The sequence below is a fragment of the Anguilla rostrata genome, unplaced genomic scaffold (assembly GCF_018555375.3).
Source record: "Anguilla rostrata isolate EN2019 unplaced genomic scaffold, ASM1855537v3 scaf1091, whole genome shotgun sequence".
NCBI lineage: Eukaryota > Metazoa > Chordata > Actinopteri > Anguilliformes > Anguillidae > Anguilla > Anguilla rostrata.
In genome coordinates this window covers 1-18997 of record NW_026986430.1, presented here as the reverse complement: position 1 = coordinate 18997, position 18997 = coordinate 1, and the positions used below count along the sequence as shown (strand labels likewise).

Sequence of the window (18997 nt, the reverse complement as noted above, 5' to 3'; positions counted from 1 at the left end):
ACTGGGAGCTCTGTCTCCATGTGCTGTGAGTTAGAGCTGCAGTAAGAGGATGAGTTTAACTGGAAGCTCTGTCTCCATGTGCTGTGAGTTAGAGGTACAGTAAGAGGATGAGTTTAACTGGAAGCTCTGTCTCCATGTGCTGTGAGTTAGAGCTGCAGTAAGAGGATGAGTTTAACTGGGAGCTCTGTCTCCATGTGCTGTGAGTTAGAGCTGCAGTAAGAGGATGAGTTTAACTGGGAGCTCTGTCTCCATGTGCTATGAGTTAGAGCTGCAGTAAAAAGATGAGTTTAACTGGGAGCTCTGTCTCCATGTGCTGTGAGTTAGAGCTGCAGTAAGAGGATGAGTTTAACTGGATGCTCTTTCTCCATGTGCTGTGAGTTAGAGCTGCAGTAAATGTATGAGTTTCACTGGACGCTCTGTGTCCTTGTGCTGCAGTAAGAGGATGAGTTTAACTGGAATCTCTGTCTCCATGTGCTGTGAGTTAGAGTTGCAGTTAGAGGATGAGTTTAACTGGAAGCTCTGTCTCCATGTGCTGTGAGTTAGAGCTGCAGTAAGAGGATGAGTTTAACTGGAAGCTTTGTCTCCTTGTGTTTTGAGTTAGAGCTGCAGTAAGAGGATGAGTTTACCTGGAAGCTTTGTCTCCTTGTGTTGTGAGTTAGAGCTACAGTAAACAAGTTTATCTGCATTGTCTCTCATGATTTATTCACAGAATTCCCTGCTCACGGTTTTTACGTCGTTTAGACGAGGAGAATTCAGAGAAACTTTCCCCCTTAAAACAGGTATGATATAGCCTATACTTTTTCTATTTTAATATTTCAAGTTGATTTGACTTTCACATGATCAGATTGAATATGTAATCTGGTTAATTAACGTTTATGAAACGTGCTCTGGCCCTCTTTGGCTCACAGAACGACTGGATTCTTTTTTAGGATCCAAAAACGATGACAGTGGAAATCTCCAAACAGAATGTTTTAAAGTTCAAAGTTCAAAGGCTTTATTTGTCACATGCATATACATGTACATACAGTGATATGCTGGTGAGACAAACTCCTTGTAGACTGCAACATAACGCTTCAATAATAACAGTATACAGAAAAATAAAATAAAAATAATAACATAATATAATATAACATATGAATACAAATTAAAAGAGAAGAACATAAGGAGCAGTTATTTTAAAAAATGAGCAATACAAATACATTTTTAAAAAGTAAGTCCTAAAATAAGTCATAGGAAGCAGTGCAACCTATGATATATAATTAAATAAGTACAATAAAGAAAAAAGAAAAATACAAAGTAAACCGTGGGACGGTAAGGTGCTGCAGTGTACATTGAGGTAAAGGTGCTATGTGCTTGAGGTGAAAATACTATTCCAGGACAGTTGTCCTGGCAGTGCAGTTAAAAGCACTGATGTCCTGAGGGAAGAAGCTCCTCCTAAGTCTCTCAGTGCTGGTCCTGTGGCTGCGTAGGCGTTTGCCTGACCGCAGCAGCTCAAACAGTCTGTTGTTGGGATGGAAAGAGTCTTTCCTAATCCGCTTTGCTCTGCTTAAGCACCTCCTGGGGTACAGGTCCCGCACCACCCTCTGCAGGGCTCTCCGGTCCAGAGAGGAGCAGTTCTCATACCAGACGGTGATGTTCCCCAGCAGGATTCTCTCAATGGTTGCAGAGTAGAAGGTTTTCAGGATCTTCTTGGAGACTCTGAACTTCCTCAGCTGTCTGAGGTGATCCCGGCGCTGCCTTGCCTTTCTCACCATAGTTTCGGTGTACAGTGTCCATGTCAGGTCCTCTGTGATGTGTACACCGAAGGTATTTGAAATTGCTCACCCTCTCTACCGGTGGCCCATTGATCTGTAGAGGGGTGTCGGTCCTCAGCCGTTTCTTCTTACAGAAGTCCACCACCATCTCCTTGGTTTTGCTGACGTTCAGGAAGAGACGGTTGTCCTGGCCCCACAGTGACAGGTCTGCCACCTCCTGGAGATAGGCCTTCTCGTCGTCGTTGGTGATCGGGCCTACCACCACTGTGTCGTCAGCAAACTTGACGATGGTGTTGGACTCAAACCTGGCCACACAGTCATGTGTGTACAGGGAGTACAGCAGAGGGCTCAACACACACCCCTGGGGGGCTCCAGTGCTGAGGGTGAGGGGGTTTGAGGTGTGCTTACCCACTCTAACCACCTGGGGTCTGGCGGTCAGGAAATCCAGTATCCAGGCACAAACGGAGGTGTTCAGTCCCAGGTCAGTCAGTTTAGCAGCCAGTCTGGAGGGGACTATGGTATTGAAAGCTGAGCTGAAATCTATGAACGGCAATCTTACATAGCCCCCCCTCTGTTGTCGAGGTGAGAGAGAGTGGCATGCAGAACCTGACAGACCGCATCGTTCGTGGAGCGGTAAGCAAACTGCAGAGGGTCCATGGTGCTGGGAAGAGAGGAGCAGATGTAGTCCTTGACTAGCCTCTCGAAGCACTTCATCACCACCGAGGCGATAGTCATTCAGGCAGGCTGGGGAAGCGTTCTTGGGTACAGGGACAATGGTGGACCTCTTGAAGCATGTGGGGACCACGGACTGGGCCAGGGAGAGGTTGATTATGGTGGTGAACACAGGAGCCAGGAGATCAGCGCAGGTCTTGAGGACTCGTCCGAAGATTCCGTCTGGCCCTGCTGCTTTCCTGGTGTCCACCCGTTTCAAGGCTCCCCTCACATAGTGCTCTGACAGGACAAGTGAGCTTGCAGCTCCAGGGGGGGAACTCGTGTTATACACGCTAACTGTGCTAGCCGCTGGGCTAATGTTAGCATCGTTAGCCTCGAAACGTGCATAAAAAGAGTTCAGCTCGTCTGCCAGAGTAATGTCAGCTCTCACCATAGGGGGGCGCCTGCCCTTATGGTCTGTAATGTCCCGTAGTTCTTGCCACACGCGTCGGGTGTCTCGCTGCTGGAACTGAGACTCCACTCTGTCCTTGTAGCGATGCTTTGCATCCTTGATTGCTCGCCTCAGCCTGTAGGACACCGCCTTGTACTCCGTCATGTCCCCAGACACCAGTCCCGCGTTATAGGCAGTGGTGCGTGCGTTCAGAGCAACGCGGATGGATCTGTCACCCCACGGTTTCTGGTTAGGAAAACACTTAACTTTCACCGTAGGGATAACTTTGTCCACCACCGTTGTAATGAAGCCGGTCACCACTTCCGTAAACACGTTGACGTCATCAGAGGTGGACTGGAACCTGTCCCAGTCGACGTCGTCCAGCGCGTCCTGTAGAGTGTCCTCTGATTGGGCGGTCCAGCTTTTGACCTCTCGCGACACCACCTCTTCCCGTACCATCCGTTGTTTGTATTCTGTTATCAGGAAGATGGCGGCATGGTCTGATTTGCCAAATGAGGGTAGAGAGGTAGCTTTGTAGCCCTCCTTGAACGGTGAATAGCAGTGATCAAGTATCTTGTCCTTTCGGGTAGGACATTTGACGTATTGGCAAAAGCTTGGCGTAAGGTTTGCCTTGTTGAAGTCCCCTGCCACGATGAGGGCAGCGTCTGGATGCTTGGTCTGTAATCTGCTTAGCACATCATGTAACACCGACAAAGCCTCGTCATGTCCGCTTGTGGTGGAATATAAACGGCCCTAGTGATCTCTGCGGAAACTCCCAGGGCAGGTAGAATGGACACTCAGCACTCAGTTTGTATAGTTAGCATTAAAAAATGTATTGCACTGAGAAACTTAATTCAACTCAACAACTATTATTCCAAGGACATTCTTGATTCATCACAAGTAGTGTCCCTAAAAAACATAAATCAGGAGCAAAAGCTGCATTTCGAATATAGGCTTTAGACCTGCTGCATGTTGTGTTCTAAAGTATCTTTTCCTGTTCTGGCCTTCCTACAAGAGAAAACACGAGACATTGCAGGCATTTAGCAGTCACTCTTATTCAGAGCGACTTACACAACTTTTTACACAGCATTTACATTGCTTCCTTTTATACAGCTGGATATGAACTGAAGCAATGCAGGTTAAGTACCTTGCTCAAGGGTACAACAGCAGTGTCCTACCTGGGATTCAAACCTCTGACAAGACCAGCTCCTCACCCATTATACTACACTGCCACCCATAATAAAGCAAGGCTTTGTTTCCATGGCTCTGATACAGCACACCTCTTCATGTGTTTATTTCACACTGATACAGCACACCTCTTCATGTGTTTATTTCACACTGATACAGCAAAACTATTCATGTGTTTATTTCACACTGAGACAGCATACCCATTTCATGTATTTATTTTACTCTGATACAGTAAAACTATTCATGTGTTTATTTCACACTGATACAGCACACCCTCTTCATGTGTTTATTTCAGTCTCTCCTGCGCACTCTGATGAAGCTGAAGACGACTGGAAAGTTGAAACTGTTTCAGAGCCATCTGAGTCAGGTTTGCCCAGAATGCTTACATAGTCTTCCTGAAGATCCTTCTGTACTGGATATGCACCCAGAATGCACTGAGAGAGGGCAGGAGGATCCTGAGGCCCTGTACATAGTTGAGAAGATGCTGGAGACCTGTGGCATTGAGGGGTCTCTGAAGATCACACTCCATATCCTGAGGAACATGAAGAAGAAGGATGTCACTGACCCACTGGAGAGAGATGAGCAGCACAGTAAGAATTTTCTCTCATTGCTGCTGTGGCCATTAGAATGTTGAAATGAGTTTAGCCAACAAATATAACAGAGTACTGATTTATAGTATTCACACTTTGATAATAGTGTTTTACATCAACAGTCTTGCATATAAAAAACATCACACACAACATGTACAGGAAGGCATTTCAATTCAAATATAGCATCCAGCAGTAATAATGGGGGCAATCAAATGCACATGAGATTAAATGTTTCCGAAAGACTTTAAAACCAGGAGCCTTGGGATCAAAAGCCAGTTACTAAACCACTGTCCCATCAGACTGACTGCCCTGAGGTTTTATCCTGGATTAAAGAGCACCGATCATAATAATTATAAGATAATTAAATTACTGCATGACCCATGAAGACCATATTTACCATAAAGACTCATCATACTATGAACAATTAAGAAATTGAATGTTGAAATGGAAATTAATCCTTTTTATGTTTTCATTGTTGTGTGTACAACAGTTTGTGAGAAGTGTGAAACACTACTAGAGGTATGGGCAACACTACTTGAAGGTGCAGTTATACCATATAGGGCATATCTTCATGGTACATAACAAGTAAACCTTGCCTGTTAATTTCGCAATGTGTCCTCATGATACAGAATTATTTCATATTAACAGAAGAGATGTAACAGGGCTGGCCTTGTTTCGCATGTGTAATCAAAAATATTGTTAACTGTTCCCTGTTTCCTACATTGGCGTTAATCAGTAATACCTCTTGTTACCAAATTAGTTACAATTTAACTACATAGGTATAGCTACAACTTAATGTGCAACACTTTCAGAGCTGTGTAAAACATTGTGAAAACTTTCTGCATGAGTATTTTTTTGTCTATTTCTGTTATTTTAAACATTGGTTCTCATATTTCCTCTCCTCAGATGAATTCAAAGAAAGAGCCCAGCAGGCACTGAAAACTCATCTGAAGAAGAGGTTTGAATGCATATTTGAAGTTTTAGCAAAGCAGGGCCACCAAACCCTCCTCAATGAGATCTATACAGAGCTCTACATCACTGAGGGGGGAAGTAGGGGGGTCAATGATGAACATGAGATCAGACAGATTGAGATAGCATGGAAGAAACAAACCACACATGAGACTGCAATCATCTGCAATGACATCTTTAAGCCTTCACCTGGACAAGAGAAACCAATCAGAACTGTGCTTACAAAGGGCATCGCTGGCATTGGGAAAACAGTCTCTGTGCAGAAGTTCATTCTGGACTGGGCAGATGGAAAAGCCAATCAGGACATTGATTTCATCTTCACTCTTCCTTTCCGAGATCTGAATCTGAAAAAGAAAAAGGAGAGAGAATTTAGTCTCATGGAACTTCTGCAGCAATACTATCCACAACTGAAAGAGATCAAAAGTTTTGAAGGTGATGAAGTCAAAGTTGTGTTCATCTTTGATGGTCTGGATGAGTGTCGACTTCCTCTAGATTTCCAAAGCAATGAGATTTGCTGTGATATAACAGAGTCATCATCATTGGATGTGCTGCTGACCAACCTCATTAAGGGGAATCTGCTTCCCTCTGCCCTCCTCTGGATCACCTCCCGACCAGCAGCAGCCAATCAGATCCCTCCTGAGTGCGTCCACCAGGTGACAGAGGTACGAGGATTCAATGACCCACAGAAGGAGGAGTACTTCAGGAAGAGAATCATAGATCGGAACAAGGCCAGCAAAATTATCTCACACATAAAGTCATCCAGGAGTCTCTACATCATGTGTCACATACCAGTCTTCTGCTGGATTTCTGCCACTGTACTGGAGACAATGTTGGGTAAAGTAGGCAATAGAAAAATGCCCAAAACTCTGACTGAAATGTACACACACTTCCTGCTCATTCAGACTAATGTGAAGAATGAGAAGTATCATGGCACCAATGAGACAACCCCAAAGAAAATGTCAGCATCAAATACAGAAATCATCCTGAAACTGGGGCAGCTGGCTTTACTACAGCTGGAAAGGGGCAATCTGATATTCTATGAAGAGGACCTGAGAGAGAGTGGCATTGATGTCAGTGAAGCTTCAGTGTACTCTGGGGTGTGCACAGAGATCTTTAAAGAGGAGTGTGGGTTGGATCAGGAGAAGGTCTACTGCTTTGTGCATCTGAGCATTCAGGAGTATCTGGCTGCCTTGTTTGTGTTTCATTCATGTGTGAATGAGAACAGAAATGTACTCAGAGCAGAAGAATCAAAACCTCGCAGTGACAGAGTGCAGCTGTCTGAGTTACACAGGACTGCAGTGGATCAGGCCTTAGAGAGTAAGAATGGACACCTGGACCTTTTCCTCAGATTCCTTCTAGGCCTCTCTCTGGACTCCATTCAGACTCTATTAGGAGGAATACTGACACAGACAGGAAGCAGATCAGAGAGCATTGAGAAAACAGTATTGTACATAAAGGAGAGGATCAAAAAAGAATCTTCAGCAGAGAGGACCATAAATCTGTTCCACTGTCTCAATGAACTGAATGACAACTCTCTAGTGGAGGAAATCAAAAAGTTCCAGAGATCAGGAATACTCTCTAATGAAAAGCTGGAACCACACCAATGTTCAGCCCTGGCCTTTGTGTTACTGATGTCAGAGAAGATCCTAGATGAGTTTGACTTGAAGACCTACAAAACATCAGCAGCAGGTCATCAGAGACTGCTACCAGTACTCGGGAACTGCAGGAAGGCCATGTGAGTATGGTGTAATAATTAAAGTAGATAATGACAGCATGTTTTTATAAACACTTCATAGTTAAAGTGAAAATAGAATACAATAAAATTGTCAGGCAAGTGAGAATTATGATTTTTGAGTCAAGCTATTTTAACAGATTGTGCCCTCATTTAATGAATACAGAAGTACCATCAAATGTATAAAATGTATCCAACATGTAAAATGTATTTTATTAGATTTAATTTACATAATATCATTAAAGATACCAGTTATTAAATACATCATGAATTCCTTGTTAGGCAAACCAATGTGATGGATCAATAATGGTCCAAACATGCAACTTGCAGATTTAAATGTAGAGACGGTATAGTATGTTACAGTATTAAGACGAACATATTCCCCATCAAATAAAAAAATACAAGCTACACTTCCTTTACACAAAATTAGACAGACACGGAAAATAGGAGACTCAGAGGGGGAACCCATCTGCCGCGGGCAGGCACCTGTTTGTTATGGAAAATCCACAGTGGCAGGAGGCGGGGGTGCCCAGCTGGTCTAGCTGGTCTAGGGCTGGAGTTATGGGCCCGGGGGGGTGCTCAGAAAACTTGGGCTAGAGCTCCGGGCAGGTGCCCAAAGCCGAGGAAAACGAGGAAAAAAAACGTTGTTAGGGGATTCAAATGGTAGATTAGCAAGCAGAGCAGAAGAAACAGAGGTGCCCACGTGCGATAAGGAAAACCCCGGCAGAATAAGGCTATGGCAGCATAGCTAAGGGAAACAGAGGCAGGGGCCAACGCAGCCATGAGGGCAGGCTTGAGACAGTCATCACCAGACCATGACCAGTTCAGCTTAACACAGCACTACCAATGATGATCCAGTGACAGCACTAACCGCTCAGTCTGCCAGAGACTCTATAGCTATGCCTGCCACCCACTCCTGCCCCTCAAATATAAGAGAGACTAAAAATATATGTTTTGAGCCTAGCTTTAAATAAGGTGATAGTGTCTGCGCCCCAGACATGGGCAGGCAACTTGTTCCACAGGAGGGGAGCACGATAGGAGAAGGCTCTACCACCTATGGTACTTTTAGATATTCTAGGAATAACAAGGAGGCCTGCACCCTGCGAACAGAGTGTTCGTGAGGGAATATAAGGAAGAAGTAAATCATTTAAGTACAAAGGGGCAAGCCCATGTAAGGCTTTAAAGGTAAGAAGTAGTACCTTATAGTCTATTCGGAATTTAACTGGCAACCAGTGAAGCGATGCTAACGCTGGGCTGATGTGCTTGAATCTCCTTGTTCTAGTGAGAATACGAGCTGCTGCATTTTGAATTAGCTGGAGCCCTTTCAGAGAGGAATTTGCACATCCAGACAAAAGAGCATTACAGTAATCTAATCTTGAAGTATCAAAAGCATGAACTAGCTTTTCTGCATCATGTAAGGACAGTATTTTCTGAATTTTTGAGATGTTTCTCAAGTGATGAAAATCAACCCGGAACCAAGAGAGTGCCTGTCCAAGGAGGCCTACAAGATTTTCAAGTCTATCCAGAAGGATGAGGTGATCAACTGTGTCAAATACCGCACTTAAGTCTAAAAGCACACGTGCAGAGATGCAGCCATGGTCGGAAGCGAGGAGTAGGTCATTGAGTACTTTGAGCAGGGCTGTTTCAGTTCTGTGAGAGGGTCTAAAACCAGATTGAAAAACTTCCAATATATGATTGGAGTGCAAAAATGAACCAAGTTGTTTTGAAATGGCCTTTTCTAGTATTTTAGAAAGGAACGGGAGGTTCAAGATAAGCCTGTAGTTCCAGATCATTCACATCCAAATTTGGCTTCTTAAGAGGGGGTTTGATGGCTGCAAGTTTAAGAGTCTGTGGTATGTGGTCAGACGCTAAAGACACATTGACAATATGTAACATTGGTGTTCCAATCCCTGGTAATAGCTCCTTGAAAAGCTTCTTAGGGATAGGGTCTAGAAGACAAGCAGGAGATTTTGAGGAATTAACTATGGCATTAAACTCCATGAGATCTATTGGAGCAAAAAAGTTCAGGTAGGCCGCCCGTCTTTCTGAAGATTCTTCTGAAGATCCTGCATCCATGCGTTGAGCGGATGGAAGGGCAGACCCTATATGAGGGGTGGTAGGAGAACTTTGAATCTTGCCTCTGATTTTTATAATTTTGTCATCAAAGAAATTCATGAAGTCATTGCTACTAAATGATATTGAGGCACATGGATCAACTTGATTCTTGGTCAGTCTGGCAACAGTGTTAAACAGGTGCCTAGGATTGTTTCTATTTTCATCTATTAAAGTAGAGAAGTATGAGGAACGTGCTGTGGAGAGGGCATGTTTATAAGTTAGTAGACTGTCTTTTCAGTCCTGGAGGAATACCTGCAATTTAGTAGAACACTATTTGTGCTCGAGTTGGCATGAAGCTTGTTTGAGAGCACGAGTATGGTCATTGTACCAGGGTGCTAATTCCTTATAGCGGACTTTCCTCTTCTTAAGAGGTACGAGAGTATCCAGGGTTCTGGAAAGTATGTAATTTGTGTTGTCTGTCAGCTGATCAATTGAGCTAATGCTTGCATTTTTGTATGTGTTTGGGTGGGAGCCAAGAAAATCCCCACAGTGCACAAATGAGCCTGGGAGCTCATTAATAAAAGCATTTGCAGTCCTGGAGGAAGCTTACAGCTAAGGTAGAATGAAGGATCTGGTGACACATGACAGACTTGTGAAAGTTGGAAAGTAGTTCAATAATGGTCTGATAGCACAGGGCTTTTAGGCATAACTGCTATATTTGCTATTTCTGTATCATAAGTTAAGCCCAGATCAAGAGTATGGTTATGAGAATGTGTGGACTGATGTATATGTTGATCGAAGCCAATAGATTCAGTGATAGACAAGAGTGCTGATCTGAGAGGATCACCTTCACTATCCATGTGAATATTGAAGTCCCCTACAATTACCCCTTTATCTGAATTAACAACCAGGCTGGAAAGGAAATCAGCAAACTCAAGTAAAAAGCCACTCTATGTCCCTGGTGGCTTGTATACAATTGCAAGAATAAAACTGACAGCTTTTTTGTTCGGATGTGCAAAACTGAGAACAAGCACTTCAAAAAAGTTACATTTGAAGCCAGATTTCAAAGTAGCAAAAATATTAAAATGATATACAGCAGCAACACCACCGCCACGACCCGTCAGACGGGGAACGTGAGTATAGCTGTAGCCAGGAGGGGTGGATTCATTTAAGGCAATATACAGTTTTAAGCCAAGTTTCAGTTACACATAAGATTTCAACTTGGTGATCAGTAATTCATTCATTTACAAGAGTTGCCTTAGGGGCTAGTGATCTGATATTAATTAATCCAATTTTTAGCTTTGTTTTTAGCTGAGTTTCGTCAGCCGCATTATTAGTAGAATAACAAGGTCAGATTTTTTGCAGATTAGCCATACAAACACCCCTATGGTCTTTATTAAACTAACTTTTGTCCTTAACTTTGACTTGGACAAGTAAACACAAGTGTTACACTTATTCTTATCTAACTCAGTTTGGTGAAGTAGTTCGAACTGTGTTTGTGTAGAAAAAAGAATCCCTCCTTTTAAATGTCAGTCAGTTAAGGACAAATGTTGATTGAATCAAATCCATGTTTTTCAAAAGGGGGGAAGAATCCCCCTTTTATCCCTAGTCCATGCATAGATAATTTGTGAGTGGGAGATGACCAGAGAGAGCCTGCCCAGTCTGTACCCCTCTTACATTGTTTAAGAAGATGAGATATTTTTTCAACATTATGAATAATATAATACTGGGTTTGGTTTGGGAGAGGCAAGTGTGGTTATGAATGAAATGTTTGTGTTACTGTATTGTGAGATTAGGTCAGGCAGTAAATGCACCATGTTACAAGGCCAGTAGTGCCACCCTGGTCTCTGCTTTATTCTGGTGTACGCTGACCCAGAATCCAATAGTGCCTGTAGACAGAGTGAAAACAGGAAGGTAGAGGAATTGTAGGATATAATGGGTGTCAGGGTGAGGTCTTCTCAGGGGACTGTTAAAGTGCCTGTTTTTGAGGTAATTCTGTGGCTTATCTCAGGCTAAAGTCTGGCCTGTACAAGGTTCTGAAGTTTCCTAAACCCTGGAAAAAGTTAAATGGTGTCTCCTTGGACAGCACCATCAAATGTATCACTATTCCAACAAAAGGAACTCAAAGGGATCATTAACAGTTCCTACATAGCTTTGGTTTCACTACCTGGTTATATGTAACACCAGCAGAACAGATGCACTGCACTACATGGTTATATATAACCTCAGCAAAACAGACAGACTGCACTACAGTACCTGGTTATATGTGAACAGATCACTTTTTTGCATTGTGGGTTCTGAAGTGAATCTGGCTTTTGCTGTGTATTGGCTTGCAATGCTGTGGGAAGTTTCTCACAGTTACCAGCAAAAGTAAAGAAGCAGAGCCTAACTCACTATCCAAACTGAAAGACTTGTGTTATTTCTTGCATCTTTACTTTTGGTTGTATTTGTGCCAAATGTCAGAAGAAAGGGGGCCATTTGGGTAAGAATTTCATCTGTAGAACTGTCAGAGTTCTGTCCAACAGGACGTCTAATTCTCAGGCCCAAAGTGCTGCAGTTGGAGAGTGTAGCAAAGTCATTTTCCTCAGAGCATCAGTAACTTTAATCCCTCAATATCACTCTTCATCACTCAATGCGATTACTGTTACATTTCACAGTATATTGCGCTATTTAATCATACAATAATATATAAACTCTTCTTTGCAGACTGAACAGCTGTGACCTCACAGAGAAGTCCTGTGAAATTGTGGCCTCTGCTCTTCAGTCATCAAACTCACCCCTGAGAGATCTGGACCTCAGCTACAATAACCTGGGAGATTCAGGAGTGGAGCTGCTCTGTGCTGGACTGATGAGTCCAAACTGTAAACTACAGAGACTGGACCTCAGCCACAATAACCTGGGAGATTCAGGAGTGAAGCTGCTCTGTGCTGCACTGATGAGTCCAAACTGTAAACTACAGACACTGGGGTGAGTAGTGCTGTGTACTGTGTGACCTTAACTAAATAGAATTAGTGATTATGGATCTGTGCAGTGAAATATAGGGTTGCCAGGTTTGTGGTTCCTGACCATAACATAGGGTTTCAGTGGAGTCTGTAGTATCAGGTCACAGGTGATGACTGAATGCTGAATGCATGATTGACATTGTAAAATATTGACCACTTCAGTACAGTAATATGTTTCACGTCTATCATAACATAACAAAAATAACATAACATAATGACGAGAATAGGCCATTCAGCCTGACATGCTCGCCATTTTCCTACCTACCACTAGTGCTTGGTTTACCTACAAACTAGATAGTATCCAGCATCGTATCAAGCCCGGTCTTGACAACCCCCAGAGTTTCTGCCTCTACTACATGACATGCGCCAAGCTATTCTACACAGTGACTACTCTCTGTGTGAAAAAATACTTCCTAACGTCGGTGCGGAATTTACCTTTTGCTAATTTCCTTTTATGCCCCCTCGTCATACTAACAGAGCTGAACCTGAAGAATCTCTTGTAGTTCACTTTGTTGATCCCCTTTATGAATTTAAAAGACTCAATCAAATAACCCTGAGTCTACTTTTACTAAGCTTGAAGAAGTTAAGCATCTGAAGTCTTTCCTCAAAACTTTTATCTTTCATACCAGGAACCAGTTTGGTTTCCCTTCTTTCTACCTTTTCCAGATCCTCTATATCTTTCTTGTAGTACAGTCCCCAGAACTGCACACAATTCTGTAAGTGTGGTCTGACAAAGGTATTGTATAAAATAAGTATAACTTCCTTGGATTTACAGGGCTCCAGACTAACTTTTTACATTGGATGCACTGGTGCGCCTAACTTTTTCATTTAGGTGCACCAGCACATAATTTAGTTAGACCCAAAATTTTTCACCGTGCCTTTTGGCAGCATAATAATACATTTTAAGTGTTACCTTTTTTGTCAGTTCCCATACACATTGGTAATTTCTTAACACATTATGTAAATGATTGTAAACAGGAATAAAGGTGCAGATAAATGTTTTCTCTTTATTTAATTCACAGCACAAACAAGAAAATGCAATAACCTCAATTGTTTAAAAAAGAAACTTAAAAAGTGCTGATGTTTAAAGTGCTTGACAAACTCAAATAAATAAATCAAACTCAAATAACTCAAATAAAAGTGTTCGCTGCTCCCGGAGGAGTACAGGGCGCGGTTTCACACATACACACTAGTGATGCGCGGATCGGCTCTGACGTCATCCGAATCCGCATGTATGCATAAATCATCCACCCGAACAAATTTTTTTCTCCGATTTAGAGACCCGCACCCGATCACACATTACCGCTATTTCTCATTATTTCACAGCTGTTGCATATGACATACCCACACTTGACTCGTCATTCACTAAATCGCTCCCACACGGAACTTTTCTGCCCTTCCTTTTTTTAATTCTCCTTTTTTATTTTTCTCTCTGATTTTTTTTGCCTCCATTGCTGCTTAAGACAAATGGACGCCGCAATTGGCACAACGAGAGTCTAGTCTGCTAATTCACGCCTGACGAAAAATGAAGCTTAAAATATGTTCACATTGTAGAGAATGTAATTAATATTTTCCTCATTAATGATGTATTATTTCACCCACCCACAACCCATCCGCTATTAATCAGAATGTTATTTTTTATGACTCGGCCCACCCGATCCGCAGATTAACCGTGGTGCCCGCGGATATAACTGCGATCCGCACATCACTAATACACACATGCCTTATTTTTTTCCACACGCATTCAGCGAAGAAGAATATCAGGGTCAGAGCCAATCAGAGGCAGAGTAGGGGCGGGTCTTCGCAGAATGCGGGTGGGAAAAAAATAATGCTACACACACAGAGAGACAGACCTGCTAAATGTCAGGTGCACCGGTGCGACCAATGAAAATGTTTAGTCGCACTTGACAGATTTTTGGTTGCATGTTCACCCAAAATGGTCGCACTTTGGAGCCTTGATTTATACTCACTGCTATCCTAGCATCCTGTTGGCTTCTTTACTGCAACAGCACAGTGCTTAGAACCTGAAAGGTTTTGATCAACTATTACTCCCAAAATTGAGCACATTCCAATGTCGTTCCTCCCATAAAGTAATCTAGCCTGATGTTTTTATTTCCCACATGTAGATCTTTACATTTGCAAGGTTTTCACCGACTTCTGGATTCACTTCTGCCGTATATTGCAGTCTTCATCCATCCCCATTATTCACTACCTGCTCTGCACTCTAATGAAATCCATATTTACACTAGAGCTACCGGGGTTACTGCATTACCGTGGAAACGCAGTCATGTGTTGACGACAGGGAAACTTAATGCTACAGGGCATAGGTGGCTTGCTGCCCTAGCCACATACGATTTTGAAGTATAATATCGCCCTGAGAAGGTCAATGTTGAGGCTGATTTGCTTTCCCGAAACTGGACACACTGAGACGTGGAGAAACCTTTCACAGGGTGATGTGAAGGCGATTTGTGGTTGTGTGCATGTGCAGGAGTCTAGTGACAGTGATGTGCACTTGGCAGACAAACTAGGTGTTCCAGCAGAAGGCGTTCCTGAGCTGTATGCTTTTGCAACTCATCTCAATTTGGGTCAGCTAGAACAGTTCACCCGAGAAGACTTGCGAGAAGCGCAGCTAGAGGACAGTGTTCTCAGAGTAGTTAGAGAGGCTTTGAACACAGGTCAGTGGCCGGCAAACTAGAGCTGCCGCGGTTACTGCATTACCGTGGTAACGCAATCACGTCACGTCCACCGCAGAGTCAAGCTGATCACCGCTTCACCGCTGGGTTTTGTTTTTTTCCTGTTTATTTTAGGCCAATTGTTTATGTTCCAATTTTTACTTGTAAAAGTTGTGATCTGAAATAAATGCAATGCAATTTTTAAAATAATTATAATTATAATTGTGTAGCCTATTTTCTTCACGCCATGTGTTCAAAAGTTTACACTCACAGTTGTGCAGTTAACATTCTGATCAGAGAATGTGTCACCCAGAACGTGCTTTGGAACTGTTGGCTATGGAAAGTTTTTGCTTCAAATTAGGCTAAAAACATGGATCTTGTAGCGAAACCCAACGTTACTTCTCCTGTTTGGGAACATTTTGGCTTTGAGCCCGATGAAGATGGAAAGCCAAAGAATTTGGATGAGTCAGTGTGCCGCATTTGCAGCAAGAAAATCAACGTCATGCGAGGAAACAGGACAAATCTAGCATCGCATCTTAGGACCACTCATCGTCCGTTATACGATGCAATGAAAGGCACCCCATCTACCTCGGGAGGTACTGGCTCGGCACTACGTCAGTTAGGAGTTAGGCATTTGCCAGAGTGCCTAAATACAACCGGGAAAGCAACAAGTGGTGAGCACTTACAACAACTGTAACAAAGTATTTGGTTGTGGAGATGGTGCCCTTCCAGACTGTAGGGAAGCCATCATTCCGAGCTATGCTTCAGTTCTTCGACAAGCAGTATGAACTGCCGGGCAGAACCTATTTCTCGGAAACAGCCATTCCAGAAATGTACTTGAAATTTTTTTATGGCGGTTACCGCAACGATTTGAATGGCTTCGCTAATTTTTGCAGTAAGGAAAAAAGTCAATACCGCGGCAGCTCTAACTTATACCCCACTCTCTTTCTCATGCTGACCTTGTGGTGAAGATGAGTTGTACTTCTTCACATTACACACCTGCGTGTGCTACAGGGTTGTGGTGTTTCTGAAGATATTGAGCATAAAATCAGATATTATTACTGTTGGTAAATCAACTATTGGGCGATAGGGTATGTGTGTACATCTTCGGGAAGAGGGTCAATCTGATCAACATGCAAACTGCTGTTTAGGTGCAATGTTACATCACTTACTTTTGTCACTCTTCTGTGGTTCCAATCCAAAGCTAAAGTTTGGATTTCAGAACATTTAAATTCTACAGCAGTTGGCTTTACTCATCTTGCTAGGCAGAAAGTAGAGGTTGCACAGGGTCATTATATAGCAGGAGCACAATGACACTCCTCACTGCTGTATAGAGCACAGGATCATTATATAGCAGGAACACAAGGAGACTCCTCACTGCTATATAGAGCACAGGGTCATTATATAGCAGGAACACAAGGAGACTCCTCACTGCTATATAGAGCACAGGGTCATTATATGCACCTTTAGCTGCTCCAAACAAAACTGGCACCAACCCACCGTACTGTCCATAGCCACGCTCCCAAACACCATCTAAAAGCACCCTCCCCTAGGCCTGGAAGCTAGGCCTCTTATAGAGCCCATGGTTAGGTAATGGGCCACAGCTGCAGCAATACCTCTCTGTAGGGCCGATGCTGCCCCCTGGTGGACAGCACCCCAATTCCTTTCCTGGCATCACATGTTAAACAGGCAAGAGCTTTGAGGATATGCTGTGGGGCACTCAGAACAACACCAATTAATGCATTACTAATGAGATGGGAGAAACACCACTGAGGCATAGATGAATAAAACTTGCTTCGCGTAAGTGTATTAAGTTTAAATGATCTAGTGTAGTTCACCCTGCTAAGCATCCTGTTGAGATCTCATGGACATGCAAGGGATTCATTGTTAATTGTACTGCAACATGATGAACAGACAAACCAACTAATAAATAACTCTCCAGTGCTTCCTCAGGCAGTTTGTGAGAAGGGCATCCAATTGATCTGGCGTAATCTGAATTATGGAGTGAAACATTCAGGCGAAGAGCCACTTCCTCCAAATGGCTGAACACTACAGGGTCAATCTCTGTGATGCAGCTACCTGGAACAAACTGTCAAAGCATCCACACAAAAGAGCACATAATGAGGACTAGCATTTTCAGCTAGGTCAGCCAGGCTCAAGCCTCTGGCTATCTCTTGCCTGTATAGGAAACAGTTTTCCTATTTGGCTCAATTCTGAAAATATAACTAGAACTAGATTAATCATTTTTAATACAAACCATTCACACCTACATCCTAATTATGATTTCATACCATAATGACATTTCTGGGACGTGCCATTCAGAAACTGACATGGCGAGCTAACCTAAATTTTAATGCCTTTAAAGGTTCACACAAAGTAAGGTAACTGTTAGGAACCGGTCTCGGACTGGACCCAAACGCAGGACTCAGAGGCAGCAGTAGATATATACAAGGGGTTTATTGGAGTACAGACAGAGACGGTAGGAATCAGGGCAGACTTGGGACAGGAACAGAGAGGGTAGGTGCAGAGGTCCGGAGTCCGGCTTGGCGTGGCGCTGAACGGACTGTGGCAGGAACCAGGCAGATTTGGAGCAGGGCTGTCGGGTGTTGAGGGGAGATCCGGAATCTGGCTGGCGCTGAATGGAACACCTCCGGTGTCGGTGGCGGAGCTGGGCTGGGGACTGGGAGGCTGGCGAAGGACGGGCTGGATCGGGAGGTAGGAGCTGGGGAGGTAATAGGGAAGAACAGGGAACACGGAACAAGACGCAACGCAGACCACACGCAGGCACGACAGACGGGGAAACACTGAACAAGGTACATGAACAAACAAACAATCTGTGGCTAAGGAAACAGTGCGAGGGGAGGAAACCGAGGAAGGTGCAGAGGACACGGGGTATAGAAAATGGTGCAAGGCTAGGATATAACACGATAGCAAAGAGTGACGCTGGGCAACAAATCAACGATCTGGCAAAGACAGAAACAAAAAGTGTGGCTTTATAACCTGGTGCTGATAGGAATTAATCAGGGAGGGTGTGAGGAATGTGACCTGAAACGAGTGTGAAAATTGCTGAGGGCTGGAAGTGATTAAGGAGTGCATGGGGAAAGATCACGCCCACCCTGTGGGGAAAAGCAAAGACGTGGTGAGGAATAAGGCACGCGGAACAGAAATAACTGGAACACAAGGGAAACCATAAGACAACCGAAACACGGGGGCATGACAGTAACTCAATACAGTTTGATGTTTTAGGATACAAACACTGTTTCTAATCTATCTATTGATTACATTTAAGTGTTTTTCATAGCCTATTGCCAACTGGTGAAAACTTATCACGATACTGTACATTTGTAGTGTAGTCAGGTTATCCACTAGGTGGAGCCCTAGGCTTTTCGAAACAGGATATGCCAACCAATGTAAGACGTCAGTGAGGTAGTGAGGTAGCTTGTTCAGGAGATTGAGTGCAGCCATACTGTATGTATGCCACAGTTCTTTAAGCTCCAAAGTAAAGTTTATCATAAACTCTTCTATGTGGTCCTGTTCTTTTCCCTTTTGAAGTTATCCCAGCATTATTCTGCAGTTCCCATTTGAATGTCTTCCCTTTTCGAACCTGTTACGTTCCCTTGCTCTGTGAGTCTGCTTGCATGTCTTAATCCTACAGGTGGAGTTGATTGCTCTATCAAAAATATGCAATCTGTTAGTCACGAAAAGAATGTTTACGATTTCATTTCGATCCTTTGATATGCACACACATTACAGCACCCAATAATATTTCTGGTTAAAAATTTGCTTACATATCACAAAAACAAACTTTTATTTGGCAATATCTCCCAAAATGTTTATCAAAATCCCTCACCTTTTGTTGGAGAGAAAGCAAGAGTCATTCTGAGTGTTCATCCTGAAATACGTCACTCAAGCTACATTTTGCCCCGCTCTGCC

General features: G+C 43.3%; 1 protein-coding gene across 3 annotated transcripts; it reads left to right on the top strand.

Annotated features, from left to right (window-relative positions):
* The first annotated feature begins 709 nt into the window (after positions 1-709).
* LOC135247147 (NACHT, LRR and PYD domains-containing protein 12-like) lies at positions 710-15274 on the top strand. 3 transcript variants are annotated; one of them, XM_064320432.1, is made up of 4 exons: positions 710-779; positions 4340-4634; positions 5541-7338; positions 12097-15274. In XM_064320432.1, the coding sequence occupies exons 2-4, from the start codon at positions 4358-4360 to the stop codon at positions 12359-12361; spliced, it is 2340 nt and encodes a 779-aa protein (XP_064176502.1). In that variant the 5' UTR covers positions 710-779; positions 4340-4357; the 3' UTR covers positions 12362-15274. The 3 variants fall into 3 exon arrangements, with proteins under 3 accessions (XP_064176502.1, XP_064176501.1, XP_064176500.1); XM_064320431.1 differs by lacking the exon at positions 710-779 and having other exon boundaries at positions 4313-4634; positions 5553-7338; XM_064320430.1 differs by lacking the exon at positions 710-779 and having other exon boundaries at positions 4313-4634.
* The last annotated feature ends 3723 nt before the right edge of the window (positions 15275-18997 follow it).